This window comes from Scophthalmus maximus, chromosome 13 (genome assembly GCF_022379125.1).
Source record: "Scophthalmus maximus strain ysfricsl-2021 chromosome 13, ASM2237912v1, whole genome shotgun sequence".
Classification (NCBI taxonomy): domain Eukaryota; kingdom Metazoa; phylum Chordata; class Actinopteri; order Pleuronectiformes; family Scophthalmidae; genus Scophthalmus; species Scophthalmus maximus.
In genome coordinates this window covers 3750572-3772500 of record NC_061527.1, presented here as the reverse complement: position 1 = coordinate 3772500, position 21929 = coordinate 3750572, and the positions used below count along the sequence as shown (strand labels likewise).

General features: G+C 46.2%; 2 protein-coding genes across 3 annotated transcripts in view; both read right to left on the bottom strand.

The window, feature by feature from the left end:
- LOC118318305 (retinal Mueller cells isomerohydrolase-like) overlaps positions 1-9227 on the bottom strand; it is a 12401-nt gene extending 3174 nt beyond the window's left edge. The window contains exons 1-16 of the mRNA XM_047336895.1: positions 9076-9227; positions 8323-8405; positions 7430-7580; positions 6751-6858; positions 6196-6337; positions 5574-5721; positions 4729-4810; positions 4488-4620; positions 3727-3869; positions 3491-3620; positions 3149-3263; positions 2657-2751; positions 2435-2546; positions 2163-2341; positions 868-1015; positions 23-104 (exon numbers count right to left, since the gene is read on the bottom strand). Coding sequence (XP_047192851.1) covers positions 23-104; positions 868-1015; positions 2163-2341; positions 2435-2546; positions 2657-2751; positions 3149-3263; positions 3491-3620; positions 3727-3869; positions 4488-4620; positions 4729-4810; positions 5574-5721; positions 6196-6337; positions 6751-6858; positions 7430-7580; positions 8323-8405; positions 9076-9086 — 1862 coding nt within the window. The 5' untranslated portion in view covers positions 9087-9227. The remainder of the gene's footprint in view (positions 1-22; positions 105-867; positions 1016-2162; positions 2342-2434; positions 2547-2656; positions 2752-3148; positions 3264-3490; positions 3621-3726; positions 3870-4487; positions 4621-4728; positions 4811-5573; positions 5722-6195; positions 6338-6750; positions 6859-7429; positions 7581-8322; positions 8406-9075) is intronic.
- Positions 9228-11273: 2046 nt separating this feature from the next.
- Positions 11274-21641, bottom strand: depdc1a (DEP domain containing 1a). Of its 2 annotated transcripts, XM_035647827.2 has the most exons (12): positions 21408-21641; positions 19792-20057; positions 18616-18760; positions 18352-18476; positions 18057-18187; positions 17891-17938; positions 17485-17622; positions 16024-17037; positions 14629-14801; positions 13847-14023; positions 12724-12930; positions 11274-12596 (listed from the first exon to the last, which is right to left on the bottom strand). In XM_035647827.2, exons 1-12 carry the CDS (start codon positions 21459-21461, stop codon positions 12465-12467), a joined length of 2610 nt encoding a protein of 869 aa, XP_035503720.2. In that variant the 5' UTR covers positions 21462-21641; the 3' UTR covers positions 11274-12464. The 2 variants fall into 2 exon arrangements, with proteins under 2 accessions (XP_035503720.2, XP_035503721.1); XM_035647828.2 differs by lacking the exon at positions 16024-17037.
- Between the last annotated feature and the right edge of the window lie 288 nt (positions 21642-21929).

Below are 21929 nucleotides of genomic sequence, written 5' to 3'. Positions count from 1 at the left end.
TGCGTCGACGACGACCGATCACCTGTGCACGTAGGAGGGCTTCAACCTCTCACTGCTGGGGAGCTGAACCACCACCTGGGATTTCTTTATGGGGTCGGATTTGTCTGGAAACACACAGAGTCGGAAAACTGCATCAGCGCCAGAAAGGTCGGTGTTGGACGAAAAACTTCCCTCACGCGACATAAAACAGGAACCTCTGCTCGCCTCAGACAAGTACTTCAGGGCCCCCCCCGCCCCAAAAGATCTCATACAAATGAATTCTGGAGCTTATTTAAGATGTCACACACGTCTTTATGTTTCTCGATTTCATTTCTCTGTATTTCTCTTTTTCCATCCATCGTCTGCCGATTTAGCCATTTAAGGGTCGCGGGGCGGGGGTGGAGCCAATCCCAGCTGACATTGGGCGAGAGGCGGGGTTCACCCTGGACAGGTCGCCAGCCTATCGCAGGGCCACATACAGAGACGGACAACCATTCACTCTCACATTCACACCTACGGTCACTTCAGAGTCTCCAATGAACCTGACCCCATTCTCATGTCTCTGGACTGTGGGAGGAAGACGGAGAACCTGGAGAGAACCCACGCACACACGGGGAGAACATGCAAACTCCACACAGAGAGGCCCTGGTCGCTTTGAACCGGGACTCGAACCCAGAACCTTCTTGCCGTGAGGCGAACCACTACGCCACCGTGCAGCCCTCATTTCTCCTTTTCTAAATTCTACAATTTTTTTTCCCGTTCTCTTGTGTCAAAGTCTCTGCTTCTTTGCACCATTTTTTTCCTTCCGCCCTTCGTCGTTGTGTATTTGTGGGTGCACATGTCTCTCTCTCTCTCTCTCTCTCTCTCTCTCTGAGAGACCGGGCTCACCTTTCTGCGCCGGCGGGATCTTGACGATGTTATAGGCCAGACTCATGTTCTTGCCGAAGCAGTTGCCGACGTTGTAGACCGTGCCGTCCGAGTCGGTGTGGGGGTGGGCGGTCAACCCGTTCACCGACAGGTACTTGCACAGGTCCACCTGGTGAGAGCCCACGTGGGAACCAGAGTCACTCACATGACTCCACCGAAAACATTTAATAGCATCATCAATTGTCATTGCATTTAAAACATAAATTCATAATTGGCAGCCATTTAGTCACAACTGAAGAAAACTTCTCTATTTTCATATTTACACATCAACTTAAAACTGCCAAAAGAAAATGTGTCTTGCATTTAATGCAATGGATAGTTGTATATGAATCAGTTTTTATTATTATTACATGAATTTCGTGACAAAAGAAAGCGGAATAGAATAGAAGCCTTAGAATAGACATTTTTAAAACTGATGGAAAATGAGTGATGAGACTGGATAATAATAAAGTTTTCATCTCATGAAAACACCAAAGAAACAAACATGTTCCGAGGTAAAAAAACAAACAAACTTCAACATTGAGACAGAAAAAAAAAACACCAAAATGTACTTCACTAGAAAAGCTATTGGTGAGATCTCTCACCTTCTCCAGCGTCAGTAACAGTAACAAGTGGCTACAGAGTAAAACTAACATGTTATTCCCGTCAAAACAAAACTAAAAAATAAAGCCTCAAGTTTAACTTAATACTGCATTAACAGACTTTATTGGCCACTAGAGGGCAAATTGAAATATACATTTTGTTTAAAAGAAAAAAAGAAATGTGATTACAATATAAAATATCTGTTGCAAAACATTTTTAGTATGAATGTATTTGTAGCGTTTGCTTATACAAGGACGGTTTTCATAAATGTGCACGTTCCCTTTTGATTATGAAATACAACATTGTCAAAAGCAAAGTAAAGTGTCAGACTTTATCACGCCACGGATCATTTGTGGAGCCTTGAGCTCAAGGAAGGAAGGAACGTGTTGTCATATGTTGTTTTCGTGCGTATATATACGTTCCAGAAGAAAAAAAACATAAATGAAAAACAAAAGTAATTTTCATACCACATTAATGTTTTACAGAGAATCCGTCAGAGTAAGTTGACTCGTGAGGAGTTTTCAGTCACCGACAGCGTCACAGTCAGTCTGGATCAGATCCCATTTTCTGATTTTCTACCCCAGCAGCTGCTCTGGCACAAAAGAATATTTCAAAATTTGGAGAAAAATTGAGAAATCCACCCGGCTGTGAGGCAGCGTGAGTCGGTTGATTCATGACGAGTCGGGTTCGGGCGTGGACGAGCGGCGGCGGGGTTTGAACGTGCCGTGCAGAGTCATGGGCACGATGGCGTCCACCTCGGCCCTGGCCAGCTCGCTCAGGTTGGCGGCGTCGAGCAGCAGCAGGAAGCTCGGTCTCTCCGCGCCGGGCTTCACCACGATGCTCAGCAGCAAACCTGCAACAACACGTCGCAAGGTGTCACATTGAAGCTCCTGTAATCCTGAGCAGTGTGTGTGTGTGTGTGTGTGTGTGTGTGTGTGCGTGCTACCGTCGTCCTCCTCTGTGGCTCCGGGTGTTGGGACAAACAGCGGCTCTGACGGGTAACACTCCTCCTCCTGCCACACCCACGTCTCTTTGGTCTGGACGTTCAGCTTGACTATCTGCAGCAGGTCGACAGTAGCAGCTTCAATTGTAGCCACAGCATCTCTCACACACACACACACACACACACACACACCCACTACACACTAAAGCATAAAAGCGCTCTCACCCTGTCGGGGATGAAGTGGTTGAGCCCGAGGCCGTAGGCGAAGGAATATTTCTTCCCGCGATACAGAGAGTAGTTAATCTGTGGAAACTCGAAGGCTGAGAGAGACGGAGAAAGAAAACCATGGGGGATCATTGGGGTCAGGGTCAGGGTCAGGGTCAGGGTCCGGGTCCGGGTCAGGGTCCGGGTCAGGGTCCGGGTCGGGGTCGGGGTCGGGGTCGGGGTCAGGGTCCGGGTCAGGGTCAGGGTCCGGGTCAGGGTCAGGGTCAGGGTCCGGGTCAGGGTCAGGGTCCGGGTCCGGGTCAGGGTCCGGGTCAGGGTCGGGGTCAGGTTCAGGGTCAGGGTCCGGGTCAGGGTCAGGGTCCGGGTCCGGGTCAGGGTCGGGGTCAGGGTCGGGGTCCGGGTCAGGGTCGGGGTCGGGGTCGGGGTCAGGGTCAGGGTCAGGGTCGGGGTCGGGGTCAGGGTCCGGGTCGGGGTCCGGGTCAGGCGTCTCACCCTGTCTTGGTCCAGAGAAGAGAACCTCAGGTTCGAGCCATATGGTGCCGTCACTGTGAAGAACAGCAGTGGCCGTGGTGTAGGACAGAGACACCAGGTTCTTCCCCTGCTCCTCCTGCACACACACACACACACTCACACACACACACACACACACACACACACACACACACACACACACACATAACACACACACACATAACACACATGTTATGCACGAGTGTAAGAAAGGTGCAGTGCAGTTAATTTCAAAAGGTGGGACTCATTGTAAAGTGTGTGTGTGTGTGTGTGTGTGTGTGTGTGTGTGTGTGTGTGTGTGTGTGTACATGTGTGTGTACTCACCCTGTGTATGTCCAGCGGCAGGACGTATCGCCTGACCTCGGGCTGAGGAGCTCTCATCGCTGCTTTCTTCACCTCCTCCCACTCGTCCTTCACGTTGGCCATGTACAGGTAGTTATACACAAAGTCATGACTGGGGAGAGAGAGAGAGAGAGAGAGAGAGAGAGAGAGAGGTTAGGATGATCACTCACACACAACACACACACACACACACACACACACACAGAGGTCGCACTCACCCTTTCCACGTGCAGAGGTCGACCACGATGAAGCCGTCGTCCTCGTAGGCGTTGATGTGGTGGAACAGGTTGAAGGCCGATGTCCTGAACTTGTGGCTGCTCATGTAGCCGGCTGGGTCTTTAGTCGCCAGGTGGAACCACGTCTACAAACACACGCGCACACACACACACACACACACACACACACACACACACACACGCACACACACACACACACACACACACGTACATGTACATGAACAGAGAGCTGAGGACGGTCACATGTTCCCTTACCCACCACCAGGGGAGGGGACGTCCAGACTGGAGAACAGCTCAGAGTCGAGGACACGTTTGTAAAAAGAGAAAATATTAATGCGAACTTAGCCCCGGTTCTAATTTCAAAATGTACAGTACACGACTAACAGTCTTGTTGTCGTTCTCTTTCTCTCCGAGGTCGTTTTCTGTCTCTTCGTGGTCATTTTTTATATTTTTGTTGCTATTTTCTGTCCCTTGAGGATAATTTTCTGTCCCTTTATGATTGTTTTCTGTCTCTTTGTGGCCATTTTCTATATGTTCTTGGCCATTTTCTATCTTTTTGTGGCCATTTCTATGTTTTTGTTGCCATTTTCTGTCCCTTGAGGATCATTTTCTGTCCCTTTATGTTGATTTTCTGTCCCTTTATGATTGTTCTCTGTCTTTTCGTGGTCATTCCCTGCCTCAGATTTCATGTGTGGAACCCGCGCGGCGGCCGCCCGCCCCCCCACGCCCGCCCCCTTGCCTACCCCCATGCTCTCGTTGGACTCGAAGCAGTCCATGTAGGAGGCTCCTCTGATGCTCCAGGCCGACAGGAACCGGAGCAGGTTGATCTTCACCGGCTGCTCCACGAACACAAAGTGGTCGTCCGTCATGCCGAAGCTACAGGCCGACGAGCAGAATGAGAAAGGAAGAGGTCCATGTTCACGTCAGGCATCACAAGGGGGAACGTTTCAAGGCGGCTTTGGTGCGTCGACGACGACCGATCACCTGTGCACGTAGGAGGGCTTCAACCTCTCACTGCTGGGGAGCTGAACCACCACCTGGGATTTCTTTATGGGGTCGGATTTGTCTGGAAACACACAGAGTCGGAAAACTGCATCAGCGCCAGAAAGGTCGGTGTTGGACGAAAAACTTCCCTCACGCGACATAAAACAGGAACCTCTGCTCGCCTCAGACAAGTACTTCAGGGCCCCCCCCGCCCCAAAAGATCTCATACAAATGAATTCTGGAGCTTATTTAAGATGTCACACACGTCTTTATGTTTCTCGATTTCATTTCTCTGTATTTCTCTTTTTCCATCCATCGTCTGCCGATTTAGCCATTTAAGGGTCGCGGGGCGGGGGTGGAGCCAATCCCAGCTGACATTGGGCGAGAGGCGGGGTTCACCCTGGACAGGTCGCCAGCCTATCGCAGGGCCACATACAGAGACGGACAACCATTCACTCTCACATTCACACCTACGGTCACTTCAGAGTCTCCAATGAACCTGACCCCATTCTCATGTCTCTGGACTGTGGGAGGAAGACGGAGAACCTGGAGAGAACCCACGCACACACGGGGAGAACATGCAAACTCCACACAGAGAGGCCCTGGTCGCTTTGAACCGGGACTCGAACCCAGAACCTTCTTGCCGTGAGGCGAACCACTACGCCACCGTGCAGCCCTCATTTCTCCTTTTCTAAATTCTACAATTTTTTTTCCCGTTCTCTTGTGTCAAAGTCTCTGCTTCTTTGCACCATTTTTTTCCTTCCGCCCTTCGTCGTTGTGTATTTGTGGGTGCACATGTCTCTCTCTCTCTCTCTCTCTCTCTCTCTCTGAGAGACCGGGCTCACCTTTCTGCGCCGGCGGGATCTTGACGATGTTATAGGCCAGACTCATGTTCTTGCCGAAGCAGTTGCCGACGTTGTAGACCGTGCCGTCCGAGTCGGTGTGGGGGTGGGCGGTCAACCCGTTCACCGACAGGTACTTGCACAGGTCCACCTGGTGAGAGCCCACGTGGGAACCAGAGTCACTCACATGACTCCACCGAAAACATTTAATAGCATCATCAATTGTCATTGCATTTAAAACATAAATTCATAATTGGCAGCCATTTAGTCACAACTGAAGAAAACTTCTCTATTTTCATATTTACACATCAACTTAAAACTGCCAAAAGAAAATGTGTCTTGCATTTAATGCAATGGATAGTTGTATATGAATCAGTTTTTATTATTATTACATGAATTTCGTGACAAAAGAAAGCGGAATAGAATAGAAGCCTTAGAATAGACATTTTTAAAACTGATGGAAAATGAGTGATGAGAATGGATAATAATAAAGTTTTCATCTCATGAAAACACCAAAGAAACAAACATGTTCCGAGGTAAAAAAACAAACAAACTTCAACATTGAGACAGAAAAAAAAACACCAAAATGTACTTCACTAGAAAAGCTATTGGTGAGATCTCTCACCTTCTCCAGCGTCTCCAGCGTCTCGGGGTCGACCTTGGTGATGTAGTTGGTCTCTGTGACGGCGTAGAAGTCCTCGCCGATCGGATACACGTTCACCACGCAGTTATCGGTCACTTCGATGCCTCGGAAGTACGTGAAGAATCTGAAGGAGAAGCAAGACTTAGAAGCTGCGTAATAATACCACTGTGTTATTATACTGCACGTACACAACGGTGGTATTAATACACAAGTCACAGGCTCCGCTGAGAGCATCATGACGTTTAGGGCCACAACAATCTTTTTTTAAGTTATTATTTAGATGAGAAGCCTGGCGCCACTCTCTCCTCTGCCTGTTAAATATGAAGCCAGGAGATGATTATGATTATGATTCTATTCAAAGTTGGAAAGAGCGAAAAAAAACAAGCCTGCCCACCAACACATTACATCTCGTTTGGTTGATTTGCACAAGATAAAACATGTGAAAACCCTAATGTATTTGTTTCATGGGCACAACGTTCTAATGTTGGAGCGCCTCAAATATTGAAGTGAGTCCAAAAGAAAACAAAGTGGCGTTACCTGGAGAAGATGTTTTTGCAGGGGTCGGGGTACGCTGCCGTGCCGAACTCCGTGATGACCACTCGGTTCTCAGCCATCGCACGGACGTACGCGTCTGACCTGATGAACCTGAGCACAGAGGTCACACACACACACACACACACACACACACACACACACACCATGTGACAAGAGAACCATCAGCCCACGCGACACAGATTCTTCCATCCAGTCATTTTGTGTTTTGGTTCCAAGAAGGAATCTGTGTCTGATTATTGATTCTTGTCTCTTCCAGCAACGTCCCAGTTTGGATGAATTCGAAGCGTCAGCAACTCTCCTCAGCTGCACAGATCTGCACTCGCAATAAATCAGGTGTCATAAAAAGAAACACCCTGCCACTGGATTTGGATCTGCATCAAAATTTGAGAAAAACGTGAAAGATGAGGCAAATGTGCGTAAAGGCCTTCCTTTGCATTTGTCCCCTTCAATCCTGCGATCACGCCTCCTGTTCTCTGCTACAGAACTACCTCACAAGTTGAATGTATTCACAGAGAACTTTTTTGAATAAGGAGTGTAATTGGTTCACAATGTAAAGTTATCACCTGATGACAAAACTAGAGAAACTCCCATGATCAAAGGTGCTTTATTTAAAACCAAACAAACAGGTGAGCTCTTATTTTGTAAGGTCGAGTCTTCTTACTTCCTGTAGTAGGTCACCTGACCGTCCTTCAGGTCAAACTTGTGTATCAGAGCCTGTCCATCAAACATGTGGTTGAGAGGTTCGCCCCCGACCTCGAACAGACCTGGACCCATCCGGAGGAGAGAGCCGCCGAGCCATGAGGGGATAACGCCTGCACACACACACACACACGCATGCACACAAACACACACACACACACACACACCCACACACACAAACAAACACACACACACACACACGCACGCACGCACGCACGCACGCACGCACACACACACACGCACACACACAAACAAACACACACACACACACAGACACACACATACACACACAGACACACACACACACACACACACACACAGACACACACACACAGTTCTTATAGCTCAAACAAAAACAGGGAGTTTATTTGTACAAAAACAAATAATCATATTTATTTATTTATATTTATCTCTCTCTCTGCCTGCCTGTCTCTCCATCTGTCTGTCTGTCTGTCTGTCCATCTGTCTGTCTGTCTCTCCATTTGTCTGTCTGTCTCTCTGCCTGTCTGTCTGTCTCTCCATCTGTCTCTCTGTCTGCCTGTCTGTCTCTCCATCTGTCTGTCTTCCTGTCTGTCTCTCCATCTGTCTGTCTGCCTGTCTGTCTGTCTCTCCATCTATCTGTCTTCCTGTCTGTCTCTCCATCTGTCTGTCTGCCTGTCTGTCTCCTCATCTGTCTGCCTGTCTGTCTCTCCATCTGTCTGTCTGTCTGCCTGTCTGTCTCTCCATCTGTCTGTCTGTCTGTCTGTCTGTCTCTCCATCTGCCTGTCTGCCTGTCTGTCTTCCTGTCTGTCTCTCCATCTGTCTGTCTGTCTGTCTATCCACCTGTCTGTCTGCCTGTCTGTCCCTCCTCCCTACCAGTGATCTTTGCAGGTAAGGGTTCATTCAGCTCCTCCACCGTCTCAAAGATCTTCCTGTAGCCCGCAGCAGGATGCTCCACACTGGAGAGGAAAATAAAAACACAACCGAGACACAGACTTTCAGCACCGTGAGAAAAACCTTAAACAAAAAACCCTGTGACTTTGTTCTTGGTCTGACTCAGTTCTACAGTAGACGCCGTAATGTTCAGGGACCGATCCGCTCGGCCGAGGTTGAAAGTCCGTTCCCAACCTTGGAAACAGCAGTTGACTGTGTGCTACTGTTCCTGAGGGGCTTTGAATCCTGTAACGATCCTTGTAAGACGACACGGGTGAAACCACCACGTCTTGTCTGCGTCTCCTGAGGTTGATCACACGCAGCCCAGAGATTCCTCAGTTATTCAACCAAGTCTTTCGGTCAGACGTCGTCTCTTCCACGGTTTATTTGGCTTCTCGCTGCTGCATCGTTAACTTTTTTCTTTCTTTCTGTTACATCATTTCAAAACTCCAGAGTTTTGGTTCAGTTTCATCTAAAACCTTCACTGTCTGACTCATTGAATGTTTGTCTCTCAGGACAAGAACCACAAACGTCGCTGGATTTTCCTTCCCTGGACACAAGTAAATGTGAACCTCTGTAGAAAAGTGTGTTTGAAAAACTTAGTTTCAATCCTCAAACATGCAAAAAGAAAAAAAAAACAAACAAGAACAAAACCCTTTGGGAGAAAAAGGAGAGAGGGGGAAGGTTTGAACTCACCGGCTGCTCATGCTGCTGCTGCTGCTGAACGCTCCTCACTCGCTCTGCTGTTGCTCACAAAGTTTCTCTTGCAGGAGAATCTCTGGCCTGCATTTAAAACCACAACTGAGACTTCCTGCTGAGATGTTGTAACTGAAGCCCTTCTCTCTCTTCATCCATCCCCTTCTCTCGTTTGCCCCTCCCCCTTTTTCCACCCCCCATCTCCTCTGTTTTTCCTCCTCCTCCTCCTCCTCCTCCTCGTCCTCTGGTCTGAACAAGCCAGCTTTGTCTCCTCTCCTTTCAGACCCATGCAGAATGTTCTCCCGGGCCCCAGGACAAGCTTTGTGCACGGGACACACACACACACACACACACACACACACGCACAAAAGTCTCACGAACCTGCAAACGACCGTGCGTAAAACCAATAAAACTGCAAGAGGTTTTCAAAAAACAAAAAGGAATCCTGTGTAGAAAAGAATCGGATCTAATTAGTTCCAGGCCGCCTGGAGAAGAAAACTGTTTTGATTGGCTGCAGGGAGAGGAAGAAGCGGGGAAACGGGAGGGGGGGGGGGGGTGGAGAGAATGATGAACGGCCTGTTGTGTTTTCTGTCCTCTCGTCATTTTTTGACAGACGAACGCTGAGTAGAAGAGAAAATTGACAGTGTGAGATTGAAATAGTTGGTGCAACCTGTCATCTGGTGTCTGGATGCAGAAGAACTGCCGCTGGTTTCCCAGCTGTGGACGAGTGAAGAAAAAACAGGAAAAGTTTGAGACGCTGAACGTCGGCCCCGAAGCCGATCGTTCATCTCTCACCCGACTGATTCATGAGCCTGGGAACCCAGATGAATTCTGGGAGCTCGTTTCAATTGGAACGCCCTCCGTTGGGAAGACGTTTCCCCCTCCGGCAGAAAACTCGCTGGTCCAATCACAACAGGTCATCTGATAATAGGGGGCGGGGTTTATTTCCCACGACGCGGAGAAGAGCGACTTTTGTAAACAACAAAGATGGCTGCCGCTGATGAACCAGCATTTGACTTATAGTACCCGCTACGGCGAGTTCATTCGAGTTGGACAAACGAAAAAGATGGACCTCAGGATATTATGACGTTATATCGATACCGTATTTAGTAGTATATTGTTTTTAGCTGCTCGAGTGTTGTGGCTCTACGGCAATGTCAGTCTGGTTGTCCACCACTTCCTGGTCCAGACCGAAATATCCCCACAACTGCTCGCTGGGTTCATGGTCCACAGAGGATACACCCTGTTCAGTCTTTTCCCCCGTAGTGTCGTGACGTTCTGGGATTTTGACTGAAATCCTTCCACAACTCAACTGTTGGATGGAACAGGGTGAAAACGGTGAATAGGTACGTTCAGCAGGGTTCATCCTCTGGGGATGAAAAAGACATCCAGGACAAATTATGGAAATCTAGCAAAATGTCCTATGTTAAAAAAAGCAACAAAAAAAACAAACCCTGAAAAGATCATCCAGATGCTTGGTACGTTGATCTGGCCTAAAGACACGTCTGATAGGGAATTCATTGTCCCGGTGAAAACCTCCCCTCATTCTCCCTGAACAACAACTGTCTGGCTTTATGTCTTTCTAATTATCATATTAAAGGGAACACACGCGTCTCTCCTGAGCAGCTCATCCCAGAACATTATCACCTGTGGCTGGACAATGCAACGACCCTCCCCTAGAACACTCCAGAGCATTTAGAACCATGGTGCCACCCACAACAGGTCATCCACTATTCAATAGCCTCGTCAGGTTAAACAATGGGGCCCGAAGACATGGATGTAAATTTAAGAGAATTTCTGTAGCCTGGCCGTAGTCAGACTTTAGTCTTGGATCTCTCGGTTCTTTTTCGATTTCCAAGAGGCGTTACCAACGGACGCAGACCAAAATGTCCCCGTACGCAATCGGACCAGACATACAACCAGTGATAGTTTTTTTACTTGCTGGACTTATAATATAGCCAGTTTTACTGTGCAATGGTCACTTGAATGGGGCAATTTGATTCTGTCAACCTTCACAATTACTTCAACCAAAGCAGATTACTACCCAAACTAACTTAACTAAAATCTGCCTGGTAATTTGTGTTTTTTCAGTCAAGTCCACTGTAAAGCGATTATAAGTCTCTATAAACCCAAACAAAAAAGCTGGTAAATAAAACATGTAAAACAGAATTCACAAATGAAAAGACGACAAGGTGGTATAAATAGAAAGAGACAAACAGGTTTATTTCCCAGGACTTTTGCATAGTAAACGATGTAGAGGAAGAGTAAAAAAATAAACTGTACATTCCTCCGTAAGGTCTTCGCCAAAAACACTGCAGATGAGTGTAGATATAGTCACACAAACGTTTCAATCTGAGGTATCGACAAACGTATCAGGGAGGAGCTAATACTTCATATAGAAAAAAAAGTTTGAGTCAAAGTTTTTGTTTCTTACATTTCCTCAGACGGTTCAGCTTAAAATGGGAAATCATAACATACAAGCTGTAGCAACCAGTTCCCAAAAAAATATGACAGACGTCTGGAGACAGCTTCTTCAGGGGTCTATTAAATATGTATAAATTAACCGTTCTGATGGTTGTTGCCCGACATCCAGTGCAAAATATTGCTCTATCCAATAAACTAACACAGGGATGTATTCAAGGTGACGTACACATAAAGACAAGAAAGAAAAAGAAAAAAAAGAGAATCTAAATCCGAAAAAAATAAATGAGTTGTAACAAAAAAAACAACAACAATTAAATAGTTAAAAAAAACACACACGGAAGCAACAGATGCAGAAAGAAAAGCAAAAAGATAAGAATGGCAAAATATTAAATCTGAGGAAAAGTAGAATATAAAAAAAAGAATCTATATAAAACAGTAAACATGATAAGAAAATTCGCAGTTTTATCTAGCATTTCTCCCAATGACGTCATATAAATTAATCTATAATCTAGTTTTTCCCAGGTGGACCATTGATCCCACACACACACACACACACACACACACACACACACACACACACACACACACACACACACACACACACACACACACACACACACACACACACACACACACACACACACACACACACACACACACACACACACACACACACACACACACACACACACACACACAATTTTCGAGGGTGTGAGAAGGAAAACGATTTTTATAAAAAAAACACATAAATACAGATTTTCTAGCTAAACCAGAGAAAAAAACAAACACGCTGCAGTTGAACGGACTTTTAAATGAGAGCCGTTCTAAGGAGCTTCCTTCTGATCACCTGCCTTCATCTGAAAACACACACACTTTTCAAACCTTCTGTCAGCGAACGCATCATCGCTGCAGTTATCAACGCCGTCGACGACGCCGTCGACTTCCCGGCTGACGCTGCGTTTGGTTCAGTTCCTGATGCTGAAAGCTTTGGTCTTCTTGATGTTGAGCAGCGCAGGTTTAATCTTTGGCTTGTTGTCTCTCTTGCTCTCGCCGTCAGGGCACCGGCGACTGTAGATGTCCGGATACTGCTTCTGAAACTACGAGGACACGTTGAGACGATAAGACTCGTGTTGGAGAAGTGAATGAAAAACATCTCGAACTAGGAAGCGTTGCGTTATCGTTACTTCAGAATGAGACTGACCATCTTGAGGGGTGTCGTGTTACCTGCTTCAGTTTCTTGCGTCGGTTCTTCTCGCTGATGTTCTGGTCCGTCAGCAGGATCTCCAGCAGCTCCTCCATGGCCTGCTGGGACGACGCCTGCTTCTGCTGCTCGAACTCGGCGCCGCTGATCTGACGGCAGAACGCGAACACGGGCACCGGGACACAAACAGGCTCCACGCCGTCGATGTTGAATCCACCGTCGATGGGGACCTGGAGTCAGGACGGTAAAAAAACAAAAAGCAAACATGTATGACTATTTTGATTTATGAGCCGAAACTCAGGATTTGACACAAATTCTACTTTTGTTCACTTGCTCCAGATTTGACCTTGGAGTTGTTTCCATTTCCAGCTCCACTACATTTGATGAACTTACAGTTAAGATACATTTAAAAAAAATAATTATTGTCATCAAACTGAATCGGTGGATGGGTTTGTGATTCTTATTCAAATGAGACTGGCTGCTGTAGATCTTGCAGGAACAAAGACATGAATCATTTTTATATGTTTGCAGTTGTTTCCTCTGTGGCTCAAAACTATTTTTGCTTTCAGTTGAACGCAGGAAAATATTTTTGGGGAATGTTTTGCTTGTAAGAAATCTGTGAAATTGAAATTGACATATATATTTACCACATAACTAGTATTTTTTTTAAATGAACAGGTGCAAAAATATTTATGCAATTGAGTGAATGACTTTGAACTCGAGAACCCAGGAAGAAACATTTGTTGAGATCTGGACAAAATTAATTCACCTATATATATATTTGTTATTATTAATGTTTTTTATTTCATTTATTAGTTACTTATTATCATTGTATCCATTCAAATGTCTGTAATTGTTAAAAGTGAAAAAAATAATAAAGAAATATTTGAAAAACAAGGTTAGGCTTTATCTAAATATGCACCTGAATGTTTTTTGACTCTCTCAATGATTTTTTTCTTCATTTCTAAAAGCTCTTCAGGTTCACATAAGTAATATTTTTTGCATTAGGGTTTGGTCTTTATCCTTAAATGTTGTTCGTTAATGAAGGTTGTGCTTGTTCAAACTCACTGTACATTGTAAAATCAACTACTGCACGAGTTGTTAGTATATTTATATTTGAATGAGTCTCAGATTAACAAGCCGTACCTGTGCCGTGCGCAGGTACTGGACGTGGTCGTTGATGGCACTGAGCAGGTACTCGGGCACCGAGAGGATGGTCTGTTGGTGGTCCATGAGGAACGACACCAGCCTGGTGGCCAGCAGCTCGTCCAGGTCACACTCCTCAGAGCTGCCGAGGACGCAGCCGGAAAACGTGTGGACCGTCTGATCAGAGAGACGAGAGAGAGACGGGTGATTAGAGACAAACACTTCAGCAACTGAGACACATACATGGATAAATGCGAAGAGAAACTTAAATTTGATGAGAAAAATAACTGAGTACAGGAATGTTGGGGTTAGACTACAAGATATGTTATGTCTGTTAAAGGGGCAGTAAGCGATTTTGGAGAAAGCTTGTTTCTCTCTTTGTTTTTGGCCTGATTTTACTGCTCTGACCGAGCTGCGAACCGGCGTCCTTGGGTATGGGAGGCCGAGGCGCTAACTACTAGATTATGACGTCTTTTATGACGTGCGTAATGTCACGGTAAAGGAAACGCTCTCTACCGACTCTCAGCGGTGTGTGTGACACCGTCTTGAGCACGGAAAAGCCGAAAAAAACTTGTGTGCGGCTTTATCTCTTCCTGCAAAGCGCTGTGAACCGTGCTCCTATTGGTCGATGTCAGAAGAACCCATCATGAATTTATTTTATTTATTTTTCAAATCCTACAATGCCCCTTGATCGTTTCTGACCACCGTACGAGATCCATTGGCAGCAGGGAAATTTGTATCTCCCGGTGAATGAATATGTTTGTGCGGCGTCAGTCACTCACCAGCGTCCGGGTGCCGATGGCGGGGTGGAGGCGGGGCATGTCCACGTTCTGGCTGATGCGCGACATCATCCTCATGAGGAGCTGCAGCTTCCTGCGGGAGGAGGGCGGCAGGAGGAGGGTGCAGAGCTGCAGGGCCTCGATGGCCACGCGCTCACACTGAGGCTGCAGAAGGCCTACGCACACGCACACGCACACACAGACACACGGTCATACAGTAGTGATCACAGAGGCAGGCGAGTACTGTAGTCCCACTCTTCAGGACCACATTCATCCATCACTGCTACGTCACATTCACTAGATCTCACCGACGGTGGATGAATGGATTGATGGATGAATGACAAGATTAATAAACTACAGCTACGGTGCAGGATGAGTCGGGTTGGATTTATTTATTATTAATTGTGATACGCTGTTAAAAGGTCCAGATAGAAATGAACTGGGACATTTCAGATTTATTTATAACATATTTACATTTACGTACAGTTAAATGTTTTATAAGAATTATTTTAAAAACACATGATAGAAAATATTCTTTGCAACCTCTGGAGGCAGCCGTCGTCCTTCACTTACGTCAGAGATGTGAATGATGAAAATATATTCTCATCTCATTCACATCTTGTTTTTATTTTTACGTTGCTAAGAATTTTTTTTTTTTAAATCACTCCATCATTTGGAGCGTTGTATTTTCAGCAATCTTCTTGTATCATATATCTAATGAATGTATGATGAGAGACTAACGTCTGGGGGAAATGATTGCAGGGCCCTGACATATGATATATGACAGTGTATCAGGTTTAACTGGTGTGCCAACACCTTGCGTGTACGTCTATCTGAGCTTCTCAAACGATGTAGTATCCGTTTATTAAAGAATTGTCATGTACTGTACTTAAAAATAAAATTTAAAAAATCAATATATTCCACGGTCTACAGCTTCATAAAGGAGGTGTGTGTGTGTGTGGTCCATTCGCTTTTGCTTGACTTTACTAGAATTTGCATATTCAACCCGACACGTGATGATAGAAAAACATACGTCCTGATTTGAAGAGACACTGGTTAAACCAAAATCAAGAGCCAGCACCTTAAAATGTGCTGAACTTTAAACTCTCTCCTAGTAATGAACAGGCTGCAAAATCTCTGTGCTCCTTCCAACCAGTTCTTTCTTTGATTGTCTTTCCTGAAACCTTTGAAATCTCAAACAACACAAACTACAGAGGAGTGAAATCATCTTCTGAAACTGTTCTGTCAGCTTCACCCTTTGATTTCCTCAGAAGTTGAGCTGTTTTGAGTTAAACCTCAGTAAGAACACACTGGTCGTGGTTAGATGTTAAATGAAGTTAGTCTGATTAGACATCAACAGACAAGCAGTCAGACAGGTAGAGGGGAGGAGGGTCTTACTGTGCTCAGGTTTGGGTGGAGGGGGTTGCGAGCTGCTGGCGGACACACAGACGGGACGTTTGAACAGTGAAATGGGCCGAGGCGGCTTCGACACATCCAGAGAGCTGAGGCAGCGGCGGACGACGGCCGGGACGGGATGCGTCCAGAGGTCAGAGGTGCTAGAGGCGGGTCTGGGCCCGGCGGGTCTGAGCCCGGCCGGTCCTGCGGCAGCAGCATGAGACTCCTGTGCTCGGGCCGCAGCGGTCGAAGAGTAGAAGGGACGATGGGATGAAGAGGAGGAGGGATGATGAGAGGAGAAGGAGGAAGGACGCAAAGCTGCCGGAGTGTTAATGTTGAGACAGCTGGCTGCTCGGCCCGGCCAGCCGGCTGCTCGGCCCGGCCAGCCGGTCTCCATCTCGTCTTCCTCCATGGTTTCTACGACGATGTCCAGACAGCTGCCAACGCTGCGGGGCCGCAAGGGACGCAGCCTCGGAGCGGCTAAAAGTCCAGACGCGGAAACTACAGAGAGTCTATTTCCTGTTTGACCTTCGGGGGCAACAGGAGTTTCTTTGGACACGGGTGTAAAGTCTGAATGAACGCGGGGCGTCGTGGCAACAGAACTGTCATCCCGGCTCCTGCCGCTGCTGAAGGTGCAGGACGCCAGGCTGTCACTGGACAGGCACACCTGTTGCCGGGCGAGGGGGGCGGAGTCGCTGAGGAGGGTCTCCACCGAGCCGCTCCTGGTCTGAGGCTTCGCGGACGCGACCGTACTCAGGCTCACGCAGCTGCCGCCGAACCGATCTAAGGCCGCACCGCCGCCACTCAGCGCCGCCAGCCTCGACTGGAGTTTCCCGCTCAGCACCTCTTGCATGGGCGACTCCGCCTCGTCGCACGTCCCCTGGCGCAGGAGCGACAGGAGGAGACACTCGGTGGAGCGGAACGACGTCTTGGCCGGAGGCGGGACCGAGGGTAGGTCGCACTTCTTGCGCTTCCCGCGTTGGTGCTTGGCGGGCGCCGCCACGTACCCACAAAACACTGAGAGCGGATCGCAGGCAGGCAGACAAGCGGAAGCAGAGAGAGAGAGAGAGAGAGAGAGGGGCGAAGCCGAGCAGGCAGAGTGTAAGTGCGAGCAAACAGTGAAGAGGAGGGGAGAGAGTTACGTTAGTTTAAAATCTTCAATGCACTTTCGGCAGGTCAGAGACAAAACACGTCATGAGCCAAACACAGAGAGCGAGCGAGTGAGGGAAAACTCCACAAACAACCAAAACCTCTGTTAGGGGTCAAATAGTCGTTGTTAGAGGTCAAACCGGACAAACACATCGAGGAATCAGAAACATAACCAACAGGATATTTTGACAAATGTTTGTGCGTCATCTCCTTGTACAACAACACCAACAAGTGGCTTCTCAAAGGGACGTCCAGTCGGCGGCTTTTTAAAAAAAAAGTTTACAGGTCAGGAGTAACAGGAAGTGGTCCACCTACCCAGGACGTTGATAAACAGTTCGTACAGTTCGTACGTGAGCAGCGGCTGTGGGAGGCTGTAAAAGTAATCGGACACCGTTTTGAACACGTCTCTCTCGAAGCCGGGATACGACGGCTGCCCACTGTCGTACTTCGGCCCTGGAGATAATAAGCAGGGATATAAAAAAACAAAAAAAACACTCAAATTTCCCCGTTGTGGGACGGATAAAGGATTATCTTGTCTTCTTACAGTCACAAACCCACCGCAGACTATGTACAAGTTTTAAACCCCACACAGAAATTACAAAATATTTCCCAAAAATAGTTTTTATTTTACTGAATGTTGCACAATATCTAGTTATATATATATTTTTAAAACAATTTTGAGATTAGTAAATTTGTTCTTGAGTTGTTTTCTGTTACTCACAGTTCGCCAGACTCTTCATGGCTGATAACACCCAGTGTGGAAGGTCGCCTGGAGACGTAATTGACAGAATCGATTAAAAGGCTGATAAATGGAATTTTCACTATAGTTTATGAAGATTTTTCATGCTCGTTATTGATGTATACGTTATTTTTTTAATAAAACCTACTGGTCTTGTCGTCCAGCGTGACGACTCCGTGCTTGTTGACTTTGGTCATGTTGTGAATGATGTTCTGTGGGTTTATGTAACGCTGGTGCAAGACCTCATCGAGAGACGCGAGACCCAAAATCCTCTGCAGGCTGAAAAATTCAGACACAAGCAGCGGTTACAACAGAAAGTCCTCCTCTACTTGTCATCTAATGATCAGAAAAAATGTGTTCTTGTGATACATTTTGATAGGATAATGAAATATGCTGTGAATGAATCAAAAGGCTTTCAGCTCAGTGTGTGTGTGTGTTTGTACTGGGTGAGGGTGATGTCTCTCCAGATGTCCTGCTCGTCCTCCATCGTCAGCTCTCGTCTCGGCACCTGCTGCTCTCCTATTGGCTGATTCGCTTCCCCTGCTTGGAGGGCGGGGTCCACATTTTCCTAAAAGGAAAAAAGAAAAGATGAACCACTGTTTTCTACATTTAAAATCATGCTTTCAAAGTGTTGACAATATATAAAGTTACATTTCCACACTTGGCTATAAAGAGCAGACTGATACTAATTATTCACTCCAGCTCACTTGTGTTTCCTTCTCCAGCTTCTTGAGGCTCTTAAACCTGAAGAAACCCTCCTTGTCCCGGAGCGACGGCCGTTTCTTGATGGAGCTGGGGCCCGAGGCTGCGGTTGGACGCGGAATCGGTTTTAGAGGAGACGTGGAGGGGAATCTGGGAAAAGAGAACACAATAAACGATCAAAACTAACTTGGGTAACAATTATTTTCATTATTGATTAATCTGTCGATTATTTGTAGTTGATTGGCCCACAAAATTTAATAAAAATGGTGAAAATGTCGCAGCGTGTTTCCCAAAACCCCAAGATGTTGTTTTGTTTTGTCCACACACCAAAGATATTTAGTTTACTGTCATAGAGCAGCAAAGAAACCAGAAAATATTCACATTTAAAGACTCCCCACGTCACGTTTTAAAGTATATAAAAATAATCTGCAACACCTAATATTTTGTTTAACATTGTTTAAGTTTAAAAAAAACTCTAACATGGGGCTGGAAACCGTCCACTGTGTCTCCCTCATTGAGGAATTCTGAGACTATGAATATTCACGATATGCAAATAACACAGGCCCTGCCCACCACAGCGGCTTGCGATAGGTCGACCGGTGGAAGAATGCGCGCAACAAGATGGCTAGAGGCAACATCGGAGAGATTCGGCCATAAAACTTTCACCAACTGCTCATGCTAACGCTAACTGTCCGCCGACACACCTGCCGTCCTCTCGTGGATGCTAACTACTAATGCTATCGCTAACTGTCTGCTGACTCACCTGTCATCCTCTCATGACACGCTGCGTCTGATGCACTGGAAGTTTCCGGTTTCTTTGCCTCACATTTGCATATTCAACAGCGATTGGTTTTCTGTATTTGTGACGTACCAAATCTAGCTTGAATTTCAAATTGCAGAGAAGTGACACAGAAATCTCCTCCTCCAGGAGAGGAATGTGAAAATACCTCTATAGTGACAACGTGCTCAGATACAAGCCGCTATAGTCAATTTTAAAATTAGAAATTTTAGAGGACAGAAATTGAAGAAGACCCTTTTTCAGTGGAGGGCGACTTTAAGAAGCTAAAATATGAGAATTTAGTAAAATAGTTGGCCATTAATTTAGCAGTCGATTACTAATCGATTAACTGTTGCGGCTCTAAAAACAAAACGCAGTTCTCCGAACCTCGGCCCACAGTTACCTGTACAGCGAGTTGCTGTCCTCCAGGTCCTCGGTGCCCCAGCGGCCCTTCACGTCTTCAATCACGTGGTTCTTCAAGAACTTCTTCAAGAGCTGCACCGTCTGCTGCCTGGTGACGTCGGGACCAAAGTTGCTGTTGCTCTGGAGCAGCTGGTGCAGCCAGTCCACGGCGGCGGCGGCGGTGAAGCAGGAGGCGTGGTGGCGGAAGTTCTGCCGGTGCTTCTTGAGGGGCATCCCCGCCCGAAACAGACGCGTGACTTCATTCCACTGAAAAGAGGATAAAGACGTAAGTTTGGTATAAAGTCTAAGTCGAGCTGCTTTCATTTGTTCAGACTATAAATCGATGTTGGGGGCACACGCGTCCTGACAGCATCGAACTGAGGACAGCTGGAGAAATAAAAGGGGAATTGCTGCAGTTTGGTTGGAGATTTACAAACCGACCGGCCCTGAAACAATATAATGACGTCTTTGTCTGTATTACAAAAAAAATCCTCCTCAGTCGAGACACACAACAGATAGCTGTAAGCATCATGCTGAGATCGTTGGTCCATTCATGAATTACTGGTCGTAAAGAGTCCAAACTCCAACGTCATTGTGTAACGGCACAACTTTTTCACACGACGTCCCTTCTTCACGAACCTTGGACGTAACTGAAGTTGTGCAAAGGATCACTGCTCTGAAGGATTCATTATTCGGACAGAATCATGATCATCGATAAATTAGAAAAATTATCAATCATTTAAGTCCATTATGGAGCCAACAGTGCCTCTAGGGTTATAATCAGTTTGCAGGCAAACTTTCTTTTTTTGAGACTGAAAGCTGCAGTTCACAATTGTTTTTCCATCTGACAGACAGTTGATCCAACTAATTGTTTCAGGTCAAACTGGTTCCACCTTTTAAAAAATGTCAGACTTCTCGTTTGGGTCTTCCATCACATTGTAATTCCTTGAATTTTTGTAAATAAAAAGTTAAAATCAACAAATCAATCAACAATAAAAATTGTCTTTTAGTACTGCCCTTGGAACAAAGATATAATAAGACCCATATCTGTCAGCATCTTCTCCTGGTCATACTTGTCTCAGATCACTTATTATACAGTACGTGTGTGTGTATTAAAAAAAACTTGAAGCTCTTTTTGCCAATTTGATGCATGTTTATGCACAATATATGGATTCTTGCACTTGCACTTTTGGGTAATATCTTCATGGTTTAAATGCACTTATTGTAAGTTGCCTTGGACAAAAGCGTCTGGTAAATGAATGTAATGTGTGTGTGTTTTACAATGACTTGTGTGATCTTCCATTGACAAAATATGGATTCTTTTAATAATTAAAACAATAGTGATTCCTCTCAATTACCTGGTCAGGATGAGGTAGGATGTGAATATGAGTGAGGAAGTCTGAGAGAAACGTTTAACTTGAGTGCTGAGGGGAAAGGTCCCATGAAGGGCAACGAATACCTCGACGTGTATCCGTCAGAAAACATTAGAATGAATGAATTGAACTATTGCATCAGTGAGGAAAGCCCACAGGAACTTGTATTTGGACGAGGATCATTATCTTGATGCATTAGCTGTTAGCCTGCTCTAGCTAGCTCCCTTAACGTCCAACGACTCACCAGCTTCGTGGCTCGGTACGGTCCCGGGGTGATGACGTGCGCGCTCATATTCATCACATAAGACCGCGGTAAGGTTTTCACTTCCTCCAACTCGAGAAGTAGAACACATATACATCCATAACTCGGTGCCACCGGGGGTATTTGTCGGTGTTTTTGGGGGGCTCGTCAGCCGCGGAGGTCACTCGGCTGCGCTCGGGCTGACTGTTCGCTCGGCTGTTTCAAAATTAGGAGCCGTCCGTCTCCTCGCACGGGATTGGACGGCGCGCTGGTCACGTGACGGGGCCCTCGACCGGAAGCGGGGCGGAGGATCAAAACAAACGGCGACTATTCTAGAGTCGGAGAAGAAAGTCAATATCACAGTTTTTATTAAAGGTGCAACTCAAGCGATTGGATTATAGTAATCAATCAGTCAAACGTTATTCATATTGCACATTTCAAACGAATCAAATGCATTTAAAAAATATATATATATATTTATTAATTTATTCGTTAATAATCAGGCAAACTCTTTCAAGAGAGGCC

Excerpts from the sequence above, each read along its gene's own strand:
- depdc1a (XM_035647827.2), bottom strand. The coding sequence starts at position 21,461 with ATGAATATGAGCGCGCACGTCATCACCCCGGGACCGTACCGAGCCACG. Across the intron at positions 18,761-19,791 it reads GACAGCAACTCGCTGTACAG|ATTCCCCTCCACGTCTCCTC; the intron begins GTAACTGTGGGC and ends CTCTTTTCCCAG. Across the intron at positions 14,024-14,628 it reads CCATCGGCACCCGGACGCTG|ACGGTCCACACGTTTTCCGG; the intron begins GTGAGTGACTGA and ends CTCTCTGATCAG.